Here is a 24,666-nt window from a genome sequence, read left to right as displayed (position 1 = left end):
TTATTTTGGTATCAAGGCTATAATTGCCTCATAAAATGAGTTAAATACAGTACCTTCTCTTCCTGGCTTTGAAGAGCTTAAGTTTCAAATTATTTATTCCTTGACTGTTAGAACTCACTGGTAAAACTATCTGGGATTGCTATTTAATATCTTAAAGATTTAGGATTATTCTGGCTTTCAATATCATTTTCAGTTGGTTCTGGTTTGAGTTATATTTATTCATGTCATCTAATTTCTCAAACGTGTTGCATAAAATTGTTCATAGTTCCTTTCATTATCTTTTTAATATTATCAGTTTATCTAGTTGTGACTTTATTCCAACAATTATTTATTCATGCCTTTCTTATTTCTTAATCTGCATTGCCAGCAATTTGTCTACTTTATTCAGCTTTTCAAAAAACCAGTTGGCTTTGTTGGTCTTCTCTATTCTATGTTTGTTTTCTGTTTTAATAATTTCTCCTCTTATTTCCTCTACTTTCTTTGGGGTTTTAATGCTGTGCTTTTTTCTGACTTCTCACATTGCAGACTTTTAGCTTCTTCAACATTTTTCTTATCTAATATAATCATTTAAAGCTTTGAATGCATCACACATATATTGACATACAGCTTTTCACTATTACGGGAGCTAAATGTTTTCTAGTTCTGATTATAAATGCTTCTATACCTAGAATGCTTTTCTTTCCAAATGTAAGAGGTATTTCTAACTATTTTTTTGCTGTTATTGATTTCTAACTTACTTTTATGGTCAGAGAATATGGCACAGCTTTATATCTTTCATAGGTAATGGCACAAAATCATGACCTCCTCATTCTTTTCCAGATAATCTGTTATTTCAGTTTTGATTGCCTCTAATGAGAAGAAGTAATTCAGAAGAGTGCTTTAATTTCCCAGAATATTAGGAATTTGGGAGGAAAGTGTTGTCTTTTTACCATCAATATTTTGTTTGTTTGTTTGTTGTTTTGGGTTTTTGTTTGGTTTGGTTTTGTTTTTCATAGAGATGGGTCTCGCTGTGTTGCCCAGGCTGATCTCAACCTCCTAGGTTGAAGTGATCCTCTCACCTCAGCCTCCCAAACTGCTGGGATTACAGGCGTGAGCCACTGTGCCTGGCCCCATTAATTTTAGTTGGATTATGATTATGGCTTACTCCCTGGTAAATCAGCGACCTGGGAAGTGAGGTGAGGGAGCCTAGGGGATGCAATGCGTTTGCTCCAGGACTTTTTCCGGGAAGAAGGTGCAGGTATGGGGCTTAGATCTCTTGGTGCTGATGACAGCTGACGATGAGTGTCAATGGGGATGGTGTGCTCTGCTAGCCCAGCTTCCCAGGCCAAGTCTGTGACCTCCTCTAGCTGTGGGTAAAGACTGGGACTTGGTGGCTCCCAGAGCGTGCACAGACAGCAGAGCTCAGGGATTCCCCGGGGCAAAGCTCTACCTGCCCATGTGCTGCCTGTGGTCCTGGAGGAACAGCCTGATGGTTTGCTGGTTTGGTTTTCGGTTTGGTTTGGTTTGGTTTTCTGAGATAGGGTTTCACTCTGTCACCCAGGCTGACGTGGGACATGATCACGCAGTGGCATGCAGTGGCATGATCATGGCTCATTGCAAGTTCGACCTCCTGGGCTCAAGTGATCTTCCTTTCTCAGCTACCCGAGTATCTGGGACCCTGATGTGTTATAAAAATTGAAATATAACTCACATACTGTTAATTCAGTGGCTTTTAGTATATTCACAGAGTTATGCAAACATCATCATAATCAAATTCCAAAACATTGTCATCACCTCAAAAAGAAACCCCATGCCCATTAGTCCTCACTCCAGTCCTCCCTCTCCAAGCCCCTGAGCAACAACTAATCTACTTTCTGTCTTTATGGAATTGCCTATTCTGGACATTTTCTATTAATAGAACTGTGTAATATGTGGCCTGCTGTGCCTGACTTTTTTCACTTAGCATAATATTTTCAAGGTTCATTCATGTTGCGGCATCTATCAGTGCTTCTTTTTTTATGAATTGGCATATTTGTTTATTTCTCAATTCGTGAAAGTGTCCTTAATTTGTTGATGTAGCAAACAAATTTCAACTCTGATTGCTAGGCAAAAAAACAAATCTGCTTTGCAATGAACTTCATATAATTCAACTGCGTACAGGCAACACACTACATATGAAAAAAGTTACTAACTGAATTATGGGTATTAACTACTGAAAAGAGTTAACAGTTTATTATAATTTTTTTTTTCACAATCTAGGAAGCTGGCAGCCAGCAGCAGTTCTAACACAATTTCGGGTGCTACTGGGAATTCGGGAATCTTGGTGGAGCTGTTACTGTAGTGAAACTTGTTCGCAAAATACAAGCATACTTTTAATAGCACATGTGAAGGAATCTCTCTAAAATTGACCTCATTGGTTTTGTTCTCAGAAAACTGATCTGGGCCATTCAACATAGTTTTTATTGTGCCTGGTGTTGATGCCTGTTCTCTTTTTACAATACATTCATGACCATTGGATGATATCAATTTGATATACATGGCATCAGGGCCTTCATAGCCACCATAGGTTTTCTCCTCTCCATCCATTTTGTTCTTACGAAATCCTCCTTTGCTTCCCAAGGAATTTGAGAAGTTTTTCATTAGCCCCACAGCCACCATAGCTGGGTCCCCATGTACTGCCATAGCCCCATTCCAGGGCCGCCTCCTGACCCGGCTGCCTGCCCCCATGGGTTCCAGGGCAGTCCCTTCCTTTTTAAAGCTGAATGATATTCTATTGTATGAATACATCATATTTTGTTTATCCATTCATCAGTTGATGGACATTGAGTTATTTTCACTTTTGGCTATTATGAATATTGCCAGACTGCTTTCCAAAGTGGCTGCACTATTTTCTATTCCTCCCAGCACTCTATGAGCATTCAAATTTCTTCACATCCTCAACACTTGTTATTATTATTTTATTTTATTTTTTTGAGACCAAGTCTTTCTCTGTTGGCCAGGCTGGAGTACAGTTGCATGATCTTGGCTCACTGCAACCTCTGCCTTCCCGGCTCAAGGGATTCTCCTGCTTCAGCCTCCCAAGCAGGTGCCCGCCACCATGCCTGGCTAATTTTTGTATTTTTGTAGAGACAGGGTTTCACCATGTTCCCCAGGCTGATCTCAAACTCCTCATGTGATCCACACACCTCAGCCTCCCAAAGTGCTGGGATTACAGACATGAACCACCTTGCCTGGCCTATCTTTTTTATTATAGCCATCCTAGAGTGTGTGAAGTGGCATCTATCTCATTGTGGTTTTGATTTTCGTTTCCCTAATAACTATTGATGTTGAGTATCTTATCTTATGGCTATTGGCCATTTGTATGTCATCTTTGTAGAAATGTTTTTTCAAATCCTTTGATCAAATCCTTTTGATTATTATGGTTAAAAAGTTCTTCTTTTTTTTTTTTTTTTGGATGGAGTCTCACTCTATCACCCAGGCTGGAGTGCAGTGGTGCGATGTCGGCTCACTGCAACCTCTGCCTCCTGGGTTCAGTGATTCTCCTGCCTCATCCTTCCGAGTAGCTGGGACTACAGGTATGCACCACCACGCCTGGCAATATATATATATATAGCATTTTCAGTAGAAACGGGGTTTCACCATGTTGCCCAGGCTGGTCTCAAACTCCTGACCTCAAGTGATCTGCCCGCCTCGGCCTCCCAAATTGCTGGGATTACAGGCATGAGCCACCACACCCAGCCTAAGAGTTCTGTATATATTCTGGATATTAGCCTGATTTTTAAAATCCTTGATCCCTGGAAGGACTGCGTGAGTCAATTCTAGTCCCAGGCCACTGGTACCGAAGGACGCCTGAGCAGAGGGAAGCACTTTGCCAGTGTGTTTACCCCTAGTCCACAGGGGCAGAAACAGATATGCTGTCCAGGATCCCGAGGCAGCCCAGTCATTACTACATCTTTATTGAGGTTTTACAAAGTGCCAGGCACCATGCTAATGGATCTGCATATGTTATCTCATTTCCTCCCTGCAGCAGCCGTGGGAAGTAGGTGTTATTATTATCCACATTTTAAAGACGAGGAAACTAAACCTCATTACTTATGACTTACGTATTTAATGAGTTACTGAAATCGTAAAGTAACTTCCACAAGGTCAGGCAGCTACTAAGCTTCAGAGTTTCAGTTCTAACCTGGTCTTGCAACTCTGAAGTGGGTGCAACTGCCTCCCAAACAGAATTCAGACTTTCACTTCCCAGCCCCTTGAGTTCATTTCCACAAGTGTCTGGACACTAGAGGGGAGAGTACAGTTTGGGACTGGGTCAGGGAGGGCCGGAGGAGGAGAAGGGACTTTGCCTCCAGTCTCACTGTCATGTGGCTGCTCTCCCCTCCTGCCAGTTTGCCCAGTATGCGGAGATCGTCCACTTCACCCTCCCAGATGGGACTCAGAGGAGCGGGCAGGTGCTTGAGGTGGCTGGCACCAAGGCGATTGTTCAGGTGAGTGGGGTCAATGGGACATTGGCTAGTTAAATCAATGAATTAACCCATAAAGTTCACACACTATCTACAAACTCTGAAGGCAGGAAATGGTCTATTTCCCTGAGAGCATAAAACGTGCCCAGAATGGGTAGCCCCATTCCCTCCAGCAGGCCCCTTAGTGGAGAAACTCCCTCTTGTTCCCACAGGTGTTTGAAGGGACATCAGGGATCGATGCCAGGAAGACCACTTGCGAATTTACAGGGGACATCCTACGAACTCCGGTGTCAGAGGACATGCTGGGTGAGGGACAGGGAGGGGCAGGGGTGGGGGTGCTCCTCTGCCCTCCCAGCCCAGCTTCTCTGACCAAGCTCTCAGCACACTACACTGTCACTTCCTGTTTACTTCCTGCCTGTCTCCCTGGTGGGCTCTTTGAGGTCTGGGGTATGTCTTCTCTCTGATTCCTGACCCCAGCTCAGGATCTGACATACAGGTGTTCAATAAATGAGGAAGGTGGGTTCAATAAACTAGAGACACAGTAGGTAGCCACCTATTTGGAGCCAGGCTGAAAGGGACTGCTAAGCCTTGAATATCCCCTAATTCTCTCCCAAGACCTGGCCTGGACCTCTCCTCTCTCTAGTCCTGGAATCCCCCATTAGAGTCATGGTCCTGGGCCAAGGCCTTGCCTGTAAAGGTTTCCAGGAGAGGAAGGAAGACTCTCACAGGACAGTCCTTGTAGCTGGCTCTCTGGGTTACCTGTGGGCTGCCGGGGAGGGGGACACAGGGCACTCCTGTGGGGAGTGGGTGGGAGCTGGTGGTGGTGTGCAGGGTAGACAGTAGTGAGGGACACAGGGCTAGCCTGAGCACCCTGCAACACTCCTCGTCCACCCTCAGGTCGGGTTTTCAATGGCTCCGGCAAGCCCATTGACAAGGGGCCAGTGGTCATGGCGGAGGACTTTCTGGATATCAATGGTGAGTGACTGGAGGTTCTGGATGGCTTCGGGACCCAGCCCTAACACCTTCCCCACTCTTGGAAGTTCTGCCCAGACTCACAAGCAGATCAGATGTGATGGGAGAGCAGCAAAGGCCTCTGTATCCCCAAATCTTCCACTGAACCCCAACATTGCCATCAGCACTCCATGTCCATCCCCTGTAAAATGCTATCATCATTGGGCAGTGTTCCACGCCTGCCCCAAGGCCATCATGCCCCTGCCTTTGGCTTCCTGTCCACAATCCTGAGAATGGGCTGCGGTGCTCTGCTGGCTCTCGTCCATTCAAGTGGGCACTTTACCAGGCCTCAAACCCTTTCCCATCTGTTTACTGAGGACACACTGGGAGGCCTGTGGGAGCCTGTGGCTTGCCCTAGGCCACACAGAAAGTCAGTGGCAGAGCACAGAAGACTCATCTGCTCAGGCAGGAGGCTGAGTCACCCGCAGGCCCTCTGAACCCTGCACTAGTATCTGGAGGTGGTGATGAGGGCTCTGCCCTCTTGGGCCCCGAAGCCTCAGCCTGAGTTTCCACCTGCCTGCCACTTCCAAAGCACAAGGGCAGCTCTGTCCAAGGTAGCACTGGGCCTGTGGCTATTTAAATTTAAACTAATTCAAACAGAAAGAAAGTCCCATTTCAGAGTCACACGTCATGTGCTCAATAGCCATTTGTATCTAGGGCTACATCAGGCAGCACGGCCAGAGCACGTTTCTATCATCGCAGAAAGTTCTGTCAAACAGTGCTGCTCTGGAGTCTGGGGTCAGTGTCGAGGAGAGCAGGGAAGGGTTTGAACCCCTGAGCATGGCTCTGTGATCGCCCTCTCCCAGGCCAGCCCATCAACCCGCACTCCCGCATCTACCCCGAGGAGATGATTCAGACGGGCATTTCTCCTATTGACATCATGAACAGCATTGCCCGCGGCCAGAAGATCCCCATCTTCTCAGCAGCCGGGCTCCCCCACAATGAGGTGAGGCCTGCAGGGCCAGCAGGCATGGCTGGGGGAGGGACAGAGCAGAGGCTGGGGCTGCTGGACCAGTGAGGACAGCTCCTGTGCCAAGCAGGCAGGGGCTGGCAGGGCTGGGGTCGCCAGCATCGAGACTGGCAGCTGTCCCTGGGCAGCTCAGGGACTCAGGACTGCACAAGATTTCCTCCAGGTCCAATCTTCAGGCTGCCCCAAACGAGGGAGCCCATGGGGAGCTCCCAGAGTAGAAAGTCCTGCTTGGGGGAGCTCACAGCCCCTACCACCGTCCCTGCACTCATCTTTACTCACCCGCTCCTGCTTCTCTCAACCACCAACAGTGAACAGCCGCTTCCTCTCAGAGCAGCTGGTGTGACAAGGTCTCTAGATGCTCCTCCAGCCACCCAGCACCCTGATCACTCAAAATGGCCTGAGTGATCAGAGGGCATAAGTGCCCCCACCCTACTGTGACCCTTCCTTCCCAGCTCTGGATATGGTGTCTTGGAGGCCCACAGACTACAGGCCCAGGGCAACTCTGTGTCCAAATAGCTCCCCCAGCAGGCTGTGGAGGGGTATGGAGCTGCCCTATGCCAAGGTACCCAGACCCATAAAGAGGGAGTTGCTCTTTGGGACTGTTACTCTGTCCTGCCTCTCGTGTCAGGCACCCCCAGCCCACTAGCAGCCCACAATAACTCCCACCCCCCACCCCAAGAAAGACTGTAGCACCTGGGGCAGCCCCCTCACCTCTCTGGGCTTGGATCCCTCCCTCCAAAGGCCATGAGCCAGTGGTGCTCAGTGGGGCAGGGGTCAGCTCCGACTCTGATGTCCTCCTGCCCAATCCACTCTGCCCTAGATTGCCGCTCAGATCTGCCGCCAGGCGGGGCTGGTGAAGAAGTCCAAGGCTGTGCTGGATTACCATGATGACAACTTCGCCATCGTCTTTGCAGCCATGGGGGTGAGGAGACTTAGTAGACTGGCAAGTTCTGGAGGCTGTGAGCAGGCAGCCTGTCTCCCTCAGCCCCTGGCATGACCTGATCTGATGGGGAAGCCATCAGTGTCCCGGCCAGCCAGGAGGGGTGAGGATGGGAGCAGTGACCACGGTCATGTGTCCCTCAGGGTGTCCCAAAGGCAATCACAGTGGTAGGATGGGCCCTGGGTGGCCTGAAGGAGGGGAAGCCAGGGGATTGGGGGAAAAAAGATAGCTTCAGGAACGGGAGGCCTGGGAGGCCAGGGAGGTGAGCAGAGCAGCAGCTGGCAACAGGAGGGGCAGGGATGGCACTGAGCAGAGCTGGACTTAAAGAAGTCTCAGCCTCTCCGGGGGGATCTGACAAGGCCCTATGAGGACTGGGGCAGCAAACCCAGTGCCTGCCCTTTCCAGCCCCAGGGTCACCCCATGGCCTTGGTGCCTTCACCCCCAGCGACTGGTAGCTGGTCAGTCCACAGGCTTTCCTGAGGACACCTGGGAGGGGCCAGGCCTTGCCCTCAGGCCACAGGGCCCTACCTCCAGCCCACCCTGCTGTGTATCCAGGTGAACATGGAGACAGCCAGATTCTTCAAGTCTGACTTTGAGCAGAATGGAACCATGGGGAACGTCTGCCTCTTCCTGAACTTGGCCAATGACCCCACGTGAGCTTTCCCTGATGCCCAAACTGCCCTCAGGTGGGCAGACCCCGTCCCCTTCCAAGACCGACAGTACCAGGGCTCCAGGGCATCCCAGAACTACAGCCATACGCCAGAGCTGGGAGAACAGCCCTCATTGTGTAGATAGGGAAACTGAGGCCTGGGAAGGGGTAGGAAACTCACAGACACAGGGAGCCAGAACATGACTCTGTCTGCTGCCTGTGCCCTCTGCTCTTCCCACAACCCATGTCCAGCCACCATTCCAACTCAGGGCTCCTCATCTCTGTGTCACGTCCACAAAGTCACCCCAAGAAGATCATTTCCCTAAACATTTATGTAGAAAAACTGCTATTATAAAAGTGTAGAAAATGGGAGTTTAAATCTGGGGGTCAGGTGGATGAAAACAATTCTAATAAACTATCCTGGGTATTTCTGGAGGGTACTCCAGAAAGCAGATAATAGAATTCTGGAGGTTTTGGTGACATCCCCAAGGGGAAGAGCCACAGCTCCAGAGCTGGGAACTGAGAGTGTCTGAAGCTGAGGTACGGTATTCAGGAGCACTCCACGTGGGAAGGGTTCATAGGGCTGGCAAGCATAGGGACGAGCACATTAGGTGTGCTTGGAGCAGTGAAAAGGACAGTGAGAGGAGCAGTGAGAGGGACGAAACCATCCAGAGGACATGGAGTGAGGGTGCTCCAGCTGACCCAAGTGTGGGTGCCCTAGGATAAGACAGAGCTAAAGCAGGTGCCCCCAACTCATCTACAGTGTGATATGCCAGAGTCCTTCCCCTTCAGTCCACAGGGGACAAAAGCCACTCTCATCTTCATCAGGCACTCCTGGCCCTGCCTGGCTTTTCCCACCCAACTTGCCTCCTGGCCTCAGCCCCTGTCCCCTTTCCTACCTTGGACAGTAGGCGAGGTGTGTGTTGGAGTCTGCCTACTCCCAGGAACCATGGCCCTGGCCTAGGGGGTGGGGGCAAGGGCTCATCTTATCCATTCCTCTGCCACTATGCACAACACCAGCTTCCCAGTTCACCTTGCGCTCAGCCCCCAGGCTATGTGGTGCATTAGCCCAGGCCTCCAGGCTCTCTAAACACCTGGCTACACCTCCAGGATCGAGCGGATCATCACCCCGCGCCTGGCGCTGACCACTGCTGAATTCCTTGCCTACCAGTGTGAGAAGCATGTGCTGGTCATACTGACGGACATGAGTTCCTATGCAGAGGCCTTGCGGGAGGTAAGCTGGCTAGCAAGGGGTGTCAGATTCCTCCCTACCCCTCCCTAAGCCTGACACCCCAGAGGGTCACCCTGCAAATAGAGGGGAGCTGGTCCACCCAAGCCTGCCCCACTCCCATGAGTTCCAGGGCTTGGTCTCAGCCTGGCCATTCCTCCCCTGCCCCCCATTCCATTTCTCACAGGGTCACTGAACCTCCCACCCACCCTTCCTAGCTTCAGCCTCTCATCCCCTTTCTTACCCCAGTGCCCATGGATATTGCAGGTCTCTGCTGCTAGAGAGGAGGTGCCTGGGCGCCGAGGGTTTCCTGGATATATGTACACAGACCTGGCCACCATCTACGAGCGGGCGGGCCGCGTGGAGGGTCGGGGAGGATCCATCACACAGATCCCCATCCTCACCATGCCCAACGACGGTAGCCTCCTCACAGCCCACTACCCTCCAGAGCTCCCCTGTCCTCCCTTTTCCAACCAGATACTTAAAGGGCCCACGTTGCTTTGCACAGATGTGCAGCAGCGCTTTTCCTCCATCGAGATAGACACTGCCCTTTCCTCCACCATCCATGCCCCCCACACATCCCTATCACTCCCATGAGGGAAACAGAACCCAGGTGGCCCTGAGTGGTTGGAGACCTGGGCCCCACCCACACTGAGGCCAGTGTGTTTTCTTGAAGATATCACCCACCCTATCCCAGACTTGACGGGCTTCATCACAGAGGGACAGATCTACGTGGACAGACAGCTTCACAACAGACAGGTACTGCCCTGTGCCTACCCACTTCCTGCTCTCAGCCCAGAGAAACACTGAGGAACAGATGTTTCACTGCCCCCAGGCATGAATTAGGAGGGGCCAGCCAAAGCGAACCCCAAACAGGAGACAGCCACAGGGAAGACTGCATGGTTCACAGACAGAAGACAGGCCTGAGCAGAATCTGGTTTACCTGGCTCTGGGATCTTGAGAAGATAATTTCATCTCTTGGATCCTAGGTTTCCTCATCCATATAATGGGAATAATCAAATATATCACCCAGATGCATTGTGGAGGATAAAAATAAGTTGGCATATAGAAAGCATCTGGCAGATAGTCAATACTATTTGCCTTCCCTTTCCAGTTATTTGCTTCGGTGGGCAGAAAACAATGGCTAACTGACACACATCCGTCCTGTGTGTAGGTTAAAGGCGACCCCTATGACGTTTTTCTCTTTGCTTGGCAGGCTTTTTTTTTTTTTTTTTTTTTTTTTTTTTTGCAGCTATTAACTATTAAGCTTCAAAGTGGTTTTTGTCCACATTATCAAAAGTTTTGAAATACTGAGCCTTTTATTAACTAATGCCATGTCATCTTCCCCCTCCACTGTTCTGTCTAGGGCCACATATAAGACAGCTGATGCCCAAGCCCTAGAATTTGTGGGAGATAAGAGAGGGTGGGCGTGGCTGTTGACCCCTTGGAATGTAGGATAAGTGAGGAGCTTCTCCTGAGAACAATTTGGGGACAGGGGGAGCAAAGCTTGAGTCCTGCTGTCCACCACTCCCTTTTTCTTCTCCCTCAGATCTACCCCCCTATCAACGTGCTCCCTTCCCTGTCGCGGCTGATGAAGTCAGCCATTGGGGAAGGCATGACAAGAAAGGACCATGGAGATGTCTCCAACCAGCTGGTAAGGAGAAGAGGGTCCGGGGGCTGGTAGGTCCTCTAGTTTCCGAAGCTGAAGGCCTGAGCCCCATCTGAAGGACAAGCTTTTCTCCTGGCAAAATTCCTTTCCGAACGGGGTCCCAGTGTGGCCAGGTTGGGGGCTACTGGACTCCCGTGGTAAGCCCGCAGCGGCCACCGACGCCTTGCCCCTCCCCCAGTACGCCTGCTATGCCATCGGGAAGGACGTGCAGGCCATGAAGGCAGTAGTTGGGGAGGAGGCGCTCACCTCTGAGGACCTGCTCTACCTGGAATTCCTGCAGAAGTTTGAGAAGAACTTCATCAATCAGGGTAAGGCGCGTCGCTGGTGTGGAGCAAGTAACCTCTTCACCCTCCTTCCGCCCCACACACATTCCTAACACTCCCTCCCGCTCTGTCCCTAGGCCCCTACGAGAACCGCTCGGTGTTCGAGTCGCTGGACCTGGGCTGGAAGCTGCTGCGCATCTTCCCCAAGGAGATGCTGAAGCGCATTCCGCAGGCCGTGATCGACGAGTTCTATTCCCGCGAGGGGGCGCTGCAGGACCTCGCGCCTGACACTGCGCTCTAGCCCCGCGCGCCGTGGCACCCCAACACCGGCACGGAACCTACCCTCGGCTCCCGGGTCTCCCCTCCCTCGCCACCCCAACCAGCGGCTTCTGCGCCGCCCTCCGCCCTCCGCTGGCTCCGAGGTGGTGGGGGCGCCGCACGCTCCATCCCTTTCCCTCACTCGATTCCTTTTCCCGCGCTCCATGCCTCCCCCTCGACTCCCGGTGCTGCGGAAGAACCGAAGGTTGCGATGCTTTACTCTGACGGGAGCATCTGTATTTTTATGTTAAAAGCCCACAAAATAAAAATAAAAAGTAACTGAGATGAATTTACCTTCGTTGAAAACAAGATTAGCAAAAGAAAGATAAAAATGAAAGGAAAAGATAATTGTTGAAGCTGGGGGCTGGGGTTATGAGCACACGGAGTTCATTAAACTATTCTCCCTATTAAAAAAAAAAAAAAAAGCCCAACGCAGGGGCTGAGACTGTTGTCCCAGCTACTGTGGAGGCTGAGACGGGAGGATCGCTTGAGCTCAGGAGTTCTGGTCTGTTGTGCGCTATGCTGATATGGTGTCCACACTAAGTTGGGCATCAATATGGTGACCTCCCGGAGACGGGGGCCAGTAGGTTCCCTAAGGAGGGGTGAACAAGTCCAGGTCTGAAACCAAACAGGTCATAACTCCAGTGCTGATCAATAGCGGAACCGTTCCTGGGAATAGCCACTGCACTCCAGCCTGGGCAACATAGCGAGACTCTGTCTCTTAAAAAAAATAAATAAAAATTAAATTTAAGCCCGGCGCAGTGGCTCATGCCTGTAATCCAAGCATTTTGGGAGGCCGAGGCGGAGGTCACTTGAGGTCAGGAGTTCGAGACCAGCCTGGACAACATGGCGAAACCCCCGTCTCTACTAATACAAAAAAAATTAGTTGGGTGTGATATCGCACGCCTGTAATCCCAGCTACTAGGGAGGTTGAGAAAGGAGAATCACTTGAACGCGGGGGGCAGAGGTTGCAGTGAGCTGAGATAGTGCCACTGCAGTCCAGCCTGGGCGACAGAGTGAGACTCCATCTCATATAAATAAATAAATAAATAAATAAATAAATAAATAAATAAATTTATTTTTAAAAAGCTGCATTAATGTCTTAACAGTTGACAATAGAATTTTTCTTAGGGAGATAATTATCTTCCTTAAGAAATAGCTTGGGCCAGGAGCAGTGGCTCACACCTGTAATCCCAGCACTTTGGGAGGCCGAGGCGGGCGGATCACTTGAGGTCGAGAGTTCGAGACCAGCCTGACCGACATGGAGAAACCGCGTCTCTACTAAAAATACAAAAAAAAAAAAAAAAAATTAGCCGGCTGTGGTGGCACATCCCTGTAATCCCAGCTACATGGGAGGCTGAGGCAGGAGAATCGCTTGAACCTGGGAGGCAGAGGTTGTGGTGTGCCAAGATCGCACCATTGCACTCCAGCTTGGGCAATAAGAGTGAGACTCCGTCTCAAAAAAAAAAAAAGAAAAGAAAAGAAAAAAGAAAGAAAGAAATAGCTTGATAGGCTGGGTGTGATAGTTCAAGCCTGTAATCCCAGCACTTTGGGAGGCTGAGACAGGATTGATTGCTTGAGCCCAGGAGTTAAAGACCAGCCTGGGCAACACAGTGAGACCCCTGTATCTACTAAAATAATTTTTTAAAATCACCTAGGTGGCACACACCTGTAGTCCAGCTACCCAGGAGGCTGAAGCAGGAGGATTACTTGAGCCTGGGAGGTCAGGCTGCAGTGAGCCGTGATGGCGCCACTGCACTCCAGCCTGGGCTGCAGAGTGAGACAGGGTCGCCCCCTGTCTCAGTAACAAACAAATAAACACACAAATATCTTGATAAATTTCATGTGGAACATGAGCTCAGGAGCCTCGGAAGGGACAACCAAGGCCACAAAAGATGTGTGTGGCCTAAACAGCTCTGCCTGAGAGATGCTAGGTAGAATTTGGTTTGCTCCAGACAGGAAGGGAGAAGAGTTGCTAGGGAGAGGGCCTGAAGGACATGGGGGGTATGAGTACAGAAGACTGAAGATCCCCAGTTAAGAAATGGATGAAGAGTATTCTATAAGTTAGGCTGCCTGATGTTCCTTTGAAAGCTGCCAACTTTTTTGTAATATCAATCCCTCCTCTGTCTCCCCTGCCCCATCTACAGTGAAATCATGAATACTTCCTAGGAAGGGAAAGAAGGGTGGTTTGGGAGGATAGAACTTCAGCAAAGAGCTGAGTTTCATTTCTAGGTAAACGTGTTGTAGATGACGTCAGAATTATTGGATCAAGAGCTAGGACCAAAGGAGGCCCTCCCCATTCCCATCCCAAGATAATTTACAGCCATCTTGGGGAAAGGTTTGGGTGTCCGCTGGGCAAAGAGTTGTTTTTATTTAATAACAATTTCATTGAAATATAATTCCCATACTATACAATTTATTTATAATTGTAAGAGTTAAGTTTTTGGTATAGTCACAGAGTTGTGCATCCATGGCCACAATCAATTTTAGAACACCGTCATTACCACGAAAAGAAACCCTACACCCTTAGCTTTCACCTCTCAACACCTCCCCACAATCCATTCCCTCTTCAGCCCTAGGCAACTACTAACCTACTTTCTGTCCATGGATGTGTCTGTTTTATTTCGTATAAATGGAAACATACAATATGTGGTCTTTTGTGACTGGCTTCTTAGCAAAATATTTTCAAGGTTCATCCATGCATGCATCAGTACTTCATTTCTTTTTATTACCAAATAATATTTCACAGAATGCATATACCACCTTTTGTTTATCCAGCAGTTTATGGACATATGAGTTGTTTCCACTTTTTTGCTATTATGCATAATGCTACTATGAACATTCCTGTGAAAGTTGTTATGAGGACATGTTTTCATTTCTCTTAGGTAGATAACTAGTAGTGGAATTGCTGGGTTGGATGGTAACTCAGTTTAATGTTTTGAAGAACAGCCAGCTGCTTTCCAAAGTGGGTGCACCATTTTCCATTTCCCCAAGCAGTGGATGAGGTTTCCAATTTCTCCACATCCTCAGCAACACTTATTATCTGTCCTTTTTATTATAGCCATATTAGTGGATACAAAGTGGTATCTCATTGTGGTTTTGATTTTCATTTTCCTAACAATGATTGATGTTGGCTGTCTTTTCCCATGTTTATTGATCATTTGTATATCTTCTTTGGAGAAATACCTATTCACATCTTTTGCCCATTTTAAAGTTGGGTTGTCATTCTATTATTGAGTTGTAAGACTTGTTCACATATTTGACATACCAATTCCAGTCCTTTACCAATGATTTGCAAATATTTTCTCTCATTCTGTGTGTGTGTTGTCTGTTCACTTTCTTGATGATGTCCTTTAAAGCAAAAAAAATTTAATTTTGATGATGTCTTGTTTATTTTTTCTTTTGGTGTCATATCTAAGAACCTATTGCCTAATCCAAGGTCACAATGATTTATGCTTATGTTTTTTTCTAAGAGTTTTATAGTTTTTTTGTTTTTGTTTTGAGATGGAGTCTCACTCTGTCACCCAGGCTGGAGTACAGTGGCACGATCTCGGCTCACTGCAACCTCTGCCTCCCGGGTTCAAGTGATTCTCCTGTCTCAGCTACCCGAGTAGCTGGGACTACAGGCACGCACCACTACACCGGGCTAATTTTTGCACTTTTAGTAGACACGGGGTTTTGCCATGTTGGCCAGGCTGGTCTCAAACTCCTGCCCTCAAGTGATCCACCCTCCTTGGCCTCCCAAAGTGCCGGATTACAGGTGTGAGCCACCACGCCCAGGTGAGTTTTACAGTTTTGTTTTGTTTTGTTTTGTTTTGTTTTGAGACGAAGTCTTGCTCTGTCGCCCAGGCTGGAGTGCAGTGGTGCCATCTCGGCTCACTGCAAGCTCCGCCTCCCAGGTTCACACCATTCTCCTGACTCAGCCTCCCGAGTAGCTGGGACTACAGGCGCCCGCCACCACGCCCGACTAATTTTTTGTATTTTTAGTAGAGACGGGGTTTCACTGTGTTAGCCAGGATGGTCTGCATCACCTGACCTCGTGATCCGCCCGCCTCGGCCTCCCAAAGTGCTGGGATTACAGGCATGAGCCACCGCGCCCGGCCGAGTTTTATGGTTTTAACTGTTATATTTAAGTCTTTCATCCATTGTAATATTTTATATTATGTGAGCCAGGGTTCCAATTTCATTCTTTTGCATATGGATGTTCCAGTGTCTCATGTTTTGGAGAGACTATTCTTTTTCCCATTGAATTGTCTTAGCAAAAATCAGTTGACCATTAACGTGACCGGTTATTTCTGGACTCCAAATTTATTCCATTGATCTATATGTCCATTATTATGCTATTACTACACTTTCTTAGTTACTGTAGCTTTGTAAGAAGTTTTGATTGGGAAGTGGATGTGCTCCCACTTTTCCAAGATGGTTTCGGCTGTTCTGGATCCCTTGAATTTCCACATGAATTTTAGGATCAACCTGTCAGTTTCTAAAAGGAAGCCAGCCTGAATTATGAGGAGGACTGCATTAAATCTGTAGATTGATTTGGGGAGTATTGCCATCTTAGCAATATTAAATCTTCTGATCCATATCCATGGACAGGGAGTATCTTTCTATTTATTCCAGTCTTCTTTAATTTCTTTCAACTAAGTTTTGTAATTTTCAGGGAATAAGTTTTGTTCTTCTCTTAAATTTATTTCTAAGTATGTTATGCTTTTTGATGCCATTGTAAATGGGATTGTTTTCATAATTCCATTTTCAGATTGCTCATTGCTAGTGTATAGAAATACAAATGATTTTTGATATTGGTCTTGTATTCTGTAATCTTGCTGACTAATTTATTACTTTGAATCATTTTTAAATGAATTCCTTAGGGTTTTCAGTATACAAGATCATGTAATCTATAGAGATAGTATTACTTATTCCTTTTGAATCTGGATGCCTTTCATTTCATTTCCTTACCTAATTTCCCTGGCTAGAACCTCTAGCACAGTGTTAAATAGAGGTGGCAAGAGTGGACACCATTGTCTTGTTCCTGATCTTAAAGGGAAGTCATTCAGCTGTTCACCATTAAGCGTGATGTTAGCTGTGGGTTTTTCATAGATTTCCTTTATCAAGTTGAGGAAGTTCAATCTATTCCAAGTTTGTTGAGTGCTTTATAATAAGAGGTGTAGAATTTTGTCAAATGATCTTTTTTTGGCTACTGAGATGATCGTGGTTTTTTTATCCTTTATTCCATTGATATAGTGCATTATATTGATTTTCAGATATCAAACCAAACCTATATTCATGGGATAAGTTCCCTTTGTCATGGTGCACAATCTTTCTTAATATGTTATTGGATATGATTTGCTAGTGTTTTATGGAGGATTTTTGCATCTATATACACAAGAGATATTGGCCTGTAATTTTTTTTTTCTTGTGATGTCTTTGTCTGATTTTAGTAGCAGGGTAATACTAGCCTAATAGAATGAGTTGAAATTGTTCATTTTTCGTTTATATTTTGGGAAGACTTTGTGAATAATTCGTATTAATTCTTCTTTAAATGTTTGGTAAAATTCACCAAACATCTGGACTTGGACTTTTCTTTGTTGGCAGTTTTTACTACTAACTACAACTACTACTAATTGATTATCTTTAATTATTATATGTCTATTCAGATTTTCCATTTCTTCCTGAGTCCATTTTGGTAGGCTGTTTTATTATGGGATTTTTTCCCTTGTTATCTAAGTTATCTAAATTGTTGGCAAGTAATTGTTCATAATATACCCTTGTACTTTTTATTTCTGTAAAGTACATAGTAATGTCCCCCTTCATCTCTTATTTTAATAAATTTAGTTTTCTCTCTTTTTTTTGGTCAGTCTAGCTAAAGGTTTGCCAATTTTTAAAAAATAATTATTTTACTGATGCATAATAGATGTAGATAATTTCAGAGTACATGTGATAATTTAATAGATTCATATAATTTTTAAAGATCAAATCGGTGTACTTGGGACATTCATCACCTTAAATATTTGTCTTGTCTTTATGCTAGAAACACTCAAATAATCCTCTCCTGGATATTTTGAAATGTACAATAGATTGTTGTAAACCATAGTCACCCTACTGATCTATCAAACACTAGGTCTTATTTCTTCAAGTTTGCCAAATTTGTTGACCTTTTTTAAAAACCAACTTTGAGGCCAGGCATGGTGGCTCATGTCTGTAATCCCATCACTTTGGGAGGACAAGGTGGAAGGATCACTTGAGCCCAGGAGTTCGAGACCAGCCTGGGCAACATAGTGAGACCTTATTTCTACAAAAAATTAAACAAAATTAGCTGGGCATGGTGGTATGTTCCTGTAGTCCTAGCTACTGAGGAGGCTGAGGTGGGAGGATCACTTGAGCCTGGGAGGTTGAGGTTGCAGTGAGCCAAGATTGTGCCATTATACTCCAGCCTGGGTGACAGAGTGAGATCCTGTCTCAAAAAAATAAATAAATAAAAAATAAAAACCGACTTTGAGTTTAGTTAATTTTCCCTGTTATTTTCATCAATCTCAAAGCAGTCTCTAATTTTCCTTGTGGCTTCTTCTTTGACCTATTTGTTATTTAGGAGTGAATTGTTTAATTTCCACGGATTTGTGAATTTCTCAAGTTAATTTCTTATTCATTTATAATTTCATTCCCATGTGGTCAGAGAACATTTCAATTATTTTAAACTTATCGAGTCTTGTTTTATGGTCCAGCATATTGTCTATTCTACAGAATGTTTCACGTGCACTTGAGAGGAATGTGTACTCTGCTGTTGTTGGATGAAGAGTACAACAGATGTCTTTCAGGTTTAGTTGGTTGATAGTATTGTTCAAGACTTCTACTTCCTTGTTGTACTTCTGGGTACTTATTCTATCCATTACTGAAAGTGGGATATTGACGTCTTCAATTATTATTGTTGAATTATCTATTTTTTCTTTCAATTCTGTCAGTTTTTACTTCCTATATTTTTGGACTCTGGTGTTAGGTGCATATATGTTTATAATTGTTATATCTTTCTGATGGATTGACCCTGTTTTCATTATAAAATGTCCTCCTTTGTCTCTAGTAACATGCTTTGATTGTGGGTTTTGTTTTATTTTGTTTTGATGTTCAAGTCTATTTTGTCTGACATTAGTATAGCCACTCCATCTTTCTTATGTTTACTGTTTGCATAATATATCTATTTCCTTTTCAACCTACCTGTGTCTTTGAATCTAAAGTGTCTTCTGTGCTGGGTGCAGTGGCTCATGCCTGTAATCTCAACACTTTTGGAGGCCAAGGTGGGAGAATCACTTGAAGCTAGTAGTTTGAGATCAGCCTGGGCAACATAGTAAGACCCTATCACTACAAAAAATATAAATAAATAAAAAATAAAATGTCTCCCATAGACAGCGTATAGTTGAATATTGATTTTTATCCAGTCTGACTGAGTGTTATTACTGATATGGTACTGTATACATCTGTCATTTTACTTTTCTTTTTGTTTTATTTATTTCTGACTTCATTACTTTTCATTTTCTGTATATGTCATGTCTTTTTCATTCCTCTGTTTCTCCTTTAATCTTTCTTTTAAATTAAGTGAATATTTTATTATGTAACATTTTAATTCCTTCAATCATTTTCCATTCTATTTTTTTCAGTTGTTTTCTTAGTGGTTACTCTAGAGCTTACTATATTCAATTTAGCTTATCAGAATCTATTTCAGATTTATACTAACTTAATTCCAGTGAGATACTGAAACATTATTCTTCTATTACTCAATTCCCTTTTCTAACTTTTTGTACTATTGTTATACATAGCGCATATATAATATGCAAATAATACATTGTTATAATATTGCCTTGTATAGTTTTATGTCATTTAAAGAAACTGAGAAGGATAGTAAATATATATTTATAGACTATATTATATTAATCTTCTATACTATTTCTGGTTCTTGTTATTTGTTCTCACGGGTATGAGTTACCATCTGCTGTTATGTCTTTATTCCAATACAGATTTGCTCCCACCCACCTCATTTTTGTTGTTATTGTCAAATAGATTACACTTCTATACATTATAGGCCCAACAACACAATCATATATGTTGTTTTATACAATTTATTTTTAAGTCAGTTAAGAGAAGGAGAAGAAATATACATTTATATTGTTTTTGTAATTACATAGTCATCTTTACCAGTGCTCTTTGGATTTGTTTTGTTTTTATTTTGTGAAGATTCAGATTATGGTGTGGGGTCACTTACTTCTAGTCTGAAGAACTTCCATTAGTAATTCTTGTAAGGCAAGGATGCTAGCAACAAATTTTCTGAGTTTTTGTTTGTCAGGCAATGTCTTTATTTTGCCTTTATTTTCAAAGATAGCTTTTCTGGATATAAAATTCTTGATAGTTGTTTTTTGTTCAGCATTTTGAATATGTTACCCATTACCTTTTGGCCTCCATTGTTTCTGATGAGAATTCAGCTATTGATCTTATTGAGGTTCCCTTGAATGTGATTAGTTCTTTTTCTCTTGCTGCTTTGAAAACTTTGTCTCTCAGCATTTTTAGTATGATGAGCTCAGGTGTGGATATATTTGTGTTTAACTTACTTGGAGTTTGCTGAGCTTTCTTAAATGTGTAGATTAATCTTTTTCATCAAACTTGGCTAATTTTCAGCCATTGCTTCTTCAATTACTTTCTCTGCTCTTTTCTCTCATCTCTCCTTCTGGAATTCCCATTATGAGTATGTTGGTGTGCCTAATGGTGCCCCCCGACTTTTTTTGAGGCTCTGTTTTCCTTCATTCTTTTTTCTCTTTGCTCTTTGGATTGCATAATCTCTACTGCCTATCTTCAAGTTTGCTGATCCTTTCTTCTGCAAGTTCAAATCCACTATTGTTCCTCTCTAGTGAATTTTTTATTTCAATTATTATACTCTGCAATTCCAGAATTCATTGGATTATTTTTTAATGGTTTATCTTATCGATAGTCTCTATTTGTTGAGAAATTGTCACCATACCTTCTTCTACTTTTTTAAATCATAGTTTCCTTTAGTTCTTTAAACATAGCTTTAATGGCTGGTTTGAAGTCTTGGTCTGTTAAATCTGATATCTGGCCTCTTTCATAGGCAGTTTCTGTTGTCTGCTTTTTTCCCCCTATGTATGGGTCATGTTTATTTGTATATCTCATGGTTTTTTGTTGAAAATTAAACTTTTTAGGAAATATATCGTAGTAACTCTGAATTCTGATATCCCTTCCCCCGTCTCGGGCTTGTTTTTGTTGTTTGCTTGTTTGTTTAGGGACTTGGATAGGCTCTTGTAGTGAAGTCCTTTTTTCCCTCAATGTAAATCTGATTTAAGGGGTATGACTTGTTCTTTAGGGTTCCTGTCCTGAGCAGACCTCCCCACCCCTACAATATAGTGGGCACCCAGATACTTGCCTTCCTCCAAATCTGGTCCCAAGAGGCAGACATTCCCTCTCCCACCCATTAGAACCTGTCTTTCACATTTTTCTTTCTCCCTTAAAAGCATTATCCACTTACTTCCAAATGGATACTCCAGGGTGCTGTTCTGAAAGTCCTGTTTCCTACCCCATTACCACCACAGCCAGAACCCAGACTCACCACTGGAGGACTCCCAATTCTCACAGCCAAGTTCCCCCACGCTGCTCCCATTCATGGGCAAGCACGCTGCCTAGTCACAGTGAAAGTGTCAGCTTCCACAGCCTAGGCCCATCTTAGGGTGTGTCCCTGCTCAAACAAATGGATCTCAGCACTCCAAGCATAATTCTTTAGTTTCACGTACCTGGCCATTTCTCTGGGGTGTACCACTCCTCCTGGAAGACAGCACAGGGCCAGGTTCCAATGTCCCCTGGGTCTTCACAGTGCCCCTAGCCCACACAGCTCTTTTCTGGGACGATCCCACTGGTCCTAATTCTTTTACCCAATAGAGGCTTTAACCTCAGGAGTTTTTACTAGTCAAGCTTCAGTTGAAAGTGACAGAAGCTCAATCTAAACTAGCTTAAGCTTCAAGAGGATCCTGGGGTGGTTTAGAGAATAGATGAGGAGCATCTGGCCTTGGGCACTGGCCCTGGAGTGTACAGACAGTGCCTCTCTAGGTTCTCCCCCAACTTCTCCCTGATGGACCTGCTCCCCTCAGCCTTCCATCTCCCTTGCCTGGAGCTGTAGAACCAGTTAATCTGGAGCCACACCCTTACTATCACCTTCCAAAGAAGAAACTGAACCTTTCTCTGGGCATTTTCTGCTGTCTGCCCTTCTCATGGTCCAGCTTCTGTTGTTCCACCAGGCGTTATCTGTTTGCCCAGCTGCATGGCTGTGGCCAAAGGGTCTTTAGGATAACACATTCTCTCCTCCCGGGGACTCTGCTAGTTTCCTGTTTCTTCCTCCCTTACTCTATTGACCCTTCTCCCTCAAAATCACCTGCAGCCTCTTGCCTCCCTGACTGAGGCAGAAAGGCCTTAAAGTGGTTCTCAACCCTGGCTACACACGAGAATCACCTGGAGAACTTTACAAATACCAATGCCCAGGCCCCAAACCAGATGAATTAATCAGAATCTGTAGGGGTAAGACCCCTGCATTGGTGTTTGTACAGCCAGGGTTGCAAAACACTGGTATAGAGATGTAAGATACCCCACTTCAAGATAGTGAGGATGAACTTGGAGAGGTACTGAGATGCTCTCTCCAACCCCACCACATACACAGGGTCCTGTTGTCATTATTAGAATCCTAACACCCCAGAAGCAACAATAGCCCAGGAAATCTTCAAACTGTATCCCTGAAAAGCACTGTCACTTTACCTCAACTTGAAGCCAGTTGCTAAGGCCCTACCTGGGGCAGATAGCCAGCATGATTTGCTAGTTTTGAAGGTGTTTGCCAGGTATGCTGAGTCCTGGCTACTGGGGTTGGCAGACAAGTGCGCTCTCAGAAGACAGTACCCTGGAAAGGGAGAAAGGTGATTCTGGGTGGATAATCTGTATTCTTGTCCCTCTCTGCAGGTCACTGTGGTCTTAGGGGACCTTCTGTCCTTTTCTTAGGGGAAATACCTGGAACGCTGGGGTACAGAGGAGAGACCATGGTAGGGGTGGAGTGATGTAGTCAGATATGCCCAGAGTTGACCCTGGAGCCACAGGAGCCTTCTGATAAACTTGGGGTCATTCCTATTGAGAAGGGATGAGAATGTGGATGGCTCAGTAAGACAACACTGATTCAAGCAACAGTTATTGCTTAGCTACTATATATTCTAAAAAGTCAAAAGGCAAACTGAGGAAAATATTGACAACAAATATAACATACATAAAGGGTCACTATGCTAATAAGTTTTACAGATCAGTAAGAAACACATTAAGGCCCTCAAAGAACCATGTGAGTAAAAGAATTCCTAGAAGACAAAACCACTGATAATTAAATGTTTAACCCTTGTTGGTAATCAAAGAGCCACATTAGAACATCATTTCCACTACCAAATTAGTGAACATTTACTTAAAATCCTAATATCTGATGCTAGCAATGGTTTGAATAGTTCTTCTTTGAGTAATAGCAGATTCACAGGTAGTGCTTCTCTGCTAGCACCATTCTCATTGTTTGCATTCCTTCATTTCTTGTAAAGTAGGTGCTATTATCCCCATTTTGCTGCTGTAGAAACTTGTAGGGACCAGCCCCACAGGGTGGGTGGGTTTTTCTCCCCGTGTGCAGAGATGAGAGATTGTAGAAATAAAGACACAAGACAAAGAGATAAAAGAAAAGACAGCTGGGCCCCGGGGACCACTACCACCAAGAGGGCAGAGATCGGTAGCGGCCCCGAATGCCTGGCTGTGCTGTTATTTATTGGATACAAGGCAAAAGGGGCAGGGTAAGGAGTGTGAGTCATCTCCAATGATTGATAAGGTCACGTGAGTCACGTGTCCACCGGACAGGGGGCCCTTCCCTGCTTGGCAGCCGATGGGGGGGGGGGGGGGGGGCGGGGACGGGGGGAGCCAGAGAGAGAGAGAGAGGACAGTTTACGCCATTATTTCTGCGTATCAGAGACTTTTAGTACTTTCACTAATTTTGCTACTGCTATCTAGAAGGCAGAGCCAGATGTACAGGATGGAACATGAAAGTGAAACAGGAGTGTGACCGCTGAAGCACAGCATCACAGGGAGATGTTTAGGCCTCCAGATAACTGTGGGCAGGCCTGACTGATGTCAAGCCCTCCACAAAAGGTGATGGAGTAGAGTCTTCTCTAAACTCCCCCGGGGAAAGGGAGACTCCCTTTCCCGGTCTGCTAAGTAGCGGGTGCTTTTCCTTTGCATTGATGCTACCGCTAGACCACGGTCCGCCAGACCAGGGTCCGCCAGACCACGGTCCACTTGGTAACCGGCATCTTCCCAGACGCTGGCATTACCGCTAGATCAAGGAGCCCTCTGGTGGCCCTGTCCGGACATAACAGAAGGCTCGCACTCCTGTCTTCTGGTCACTTCTCACTATGTCCCTTTGGTTCCTATCTCTCTATGGCCTGGTTTTTCCTAGGTTATGATTATAGAGCGAGGATTATTACAATATTGGAATAAAGAGTAATTGCTACAAACTAATGATTAACGATATTCATATATAATCATGTCTATGATCTAGATCTAGTATAACTCCTGTTGTTTTGTATATTTTATTATACTGGAACAGCTCGTGCCCTCGGTCTCTTGCCTTGGCACCTGGGTGGCTTGCCGCCCACAGAAACTAAGTCAGATAACTTGCCCAAAGCCACACTGCTGATGTGCAGCGCACCCGCTTCACTGCAGGTGGAAGTGGAAGTGAATAATAACCTTCCTGGAAGGCAGTCTGCAAGCCCATATTGACAGCTGAAAAATATTCATTCCCTTTCACCTAGTGATTCGACTCCCAGGAATCCATTCTAAGAAAACGACCAGAGTTGAGCTATTTCGTTCTTGGCAGCACATGTGAAACAATGGCACATCCATTATGACGCTGGGCTCTGGTTGCGTCATAATGTACGTTTAGTATGTGGAGTGACAATGGGCGCTAGCTCGTAATATAATGCTATTAATAAACGAAAAGAGATACAAAAAATAGTCATGATATGCATATATATTGCAATAAACCATGATTTTTGTGCGTGGTGGGATGGTAATTTTTAATTTCCACATTGAATATTTCTGTTTTCTACTTATTAGTTTGATAATCGG

At 45.3% G+C, this 24,666-nt stretch overlaps 2 protein-coding genes across 2 annotated transcripts in view; one reads left to right on the top strand and one right to left on the bottom strand.

Moving 5' to 3' along the window:
• The window catches only part of ATP6V1B1 (ATPase H+ transporting V1 subunit B1), a 29,563-nt gene extending 17,779 nt beyond the window's left edge, over positions 1–11,784 (top strand). The window contains exons 3-14 of the mRNA XM_004029384.5: positions 4,368–4,466; positions 4,655–4,748; positions 5,340–5,417; positions 6,260–6,399; positions 7,244–7,345; positions 7,919–8,016; positions 9,123–9,246; positions 9,508–9,658; positions 9,917–9,999; positions 10,790–10,894; positions 11,088–11,217; positions 11,310–11,784. Coding sequence (XP_004029433.4) covers positions 4,368–4,466; positions 4,655–4,748; positions 5,340–5,417; positions 6,260–6,399; positions 7,244–7,345; positions 7,919–8,016; positions 9,123–9,246; positions 9,508–9,658; positions 9,917–9,999; positions 10,790–10,894; positions 11,088–11,217; positions 11,310–11,473 — 1,368 coding nt within the window. The 3' untranslated portion in view covers positions 11,474–11,784. The remainder of the gene's footprint in view (positions 1–4,367; positions 4,467–4,654; positions 4,749–5,339; positions 5,418–6,259; positions 6,400–7,243; positions 7,346–7,918; positions 8,017–9,122; positions 9,247–9,507; positions 9,659–9,916; positions 10,000–10,789; positions 10,895–11,087; positions 11,218–11,309) is intronic.
• Positions 1,186–2,618, bottom strand: LOC109025605 (elongin-C-like). The gene is made up of 2 exons (XM_063696136.1): positions 2,232–2,618; positions 1,186–1,271 (listed from the first exon to the last, which is right to left on the bottom strand). Exons 1-2 carry the CDS (start codon positions 2,563–2,565, stop codon positions 1,186–1,188), a joined length of 420 nt encoding a protein of 139 aa, XP_063552206.1. The 5' UTR covers positions 2,566–2,618.
• Positions 11,785–24,666: the final 12,882 nt, after the last annotated feature.

This window comes from Gorilla gorilla, chromosome 12 (genome assembly GCF_029281585.2).
Source record: "Gorilla gorilla gorilla isolate KB3781 chromosome 12, NHGRI_mGorGor1-v2.1_pri, whole genome shotgun sequence".
Taxonomy (NCBI): domain Eukaryota; kingdom Metazoa; phylum Chordata; class Mammalia; order Primates; family Hominidae; genus Gorilla; species Gorilla gorilla.
Note: the sequence above shows the minus strand (reverse complement) of the source record. Positions and strands in the feature narration are given on the sequence as shown.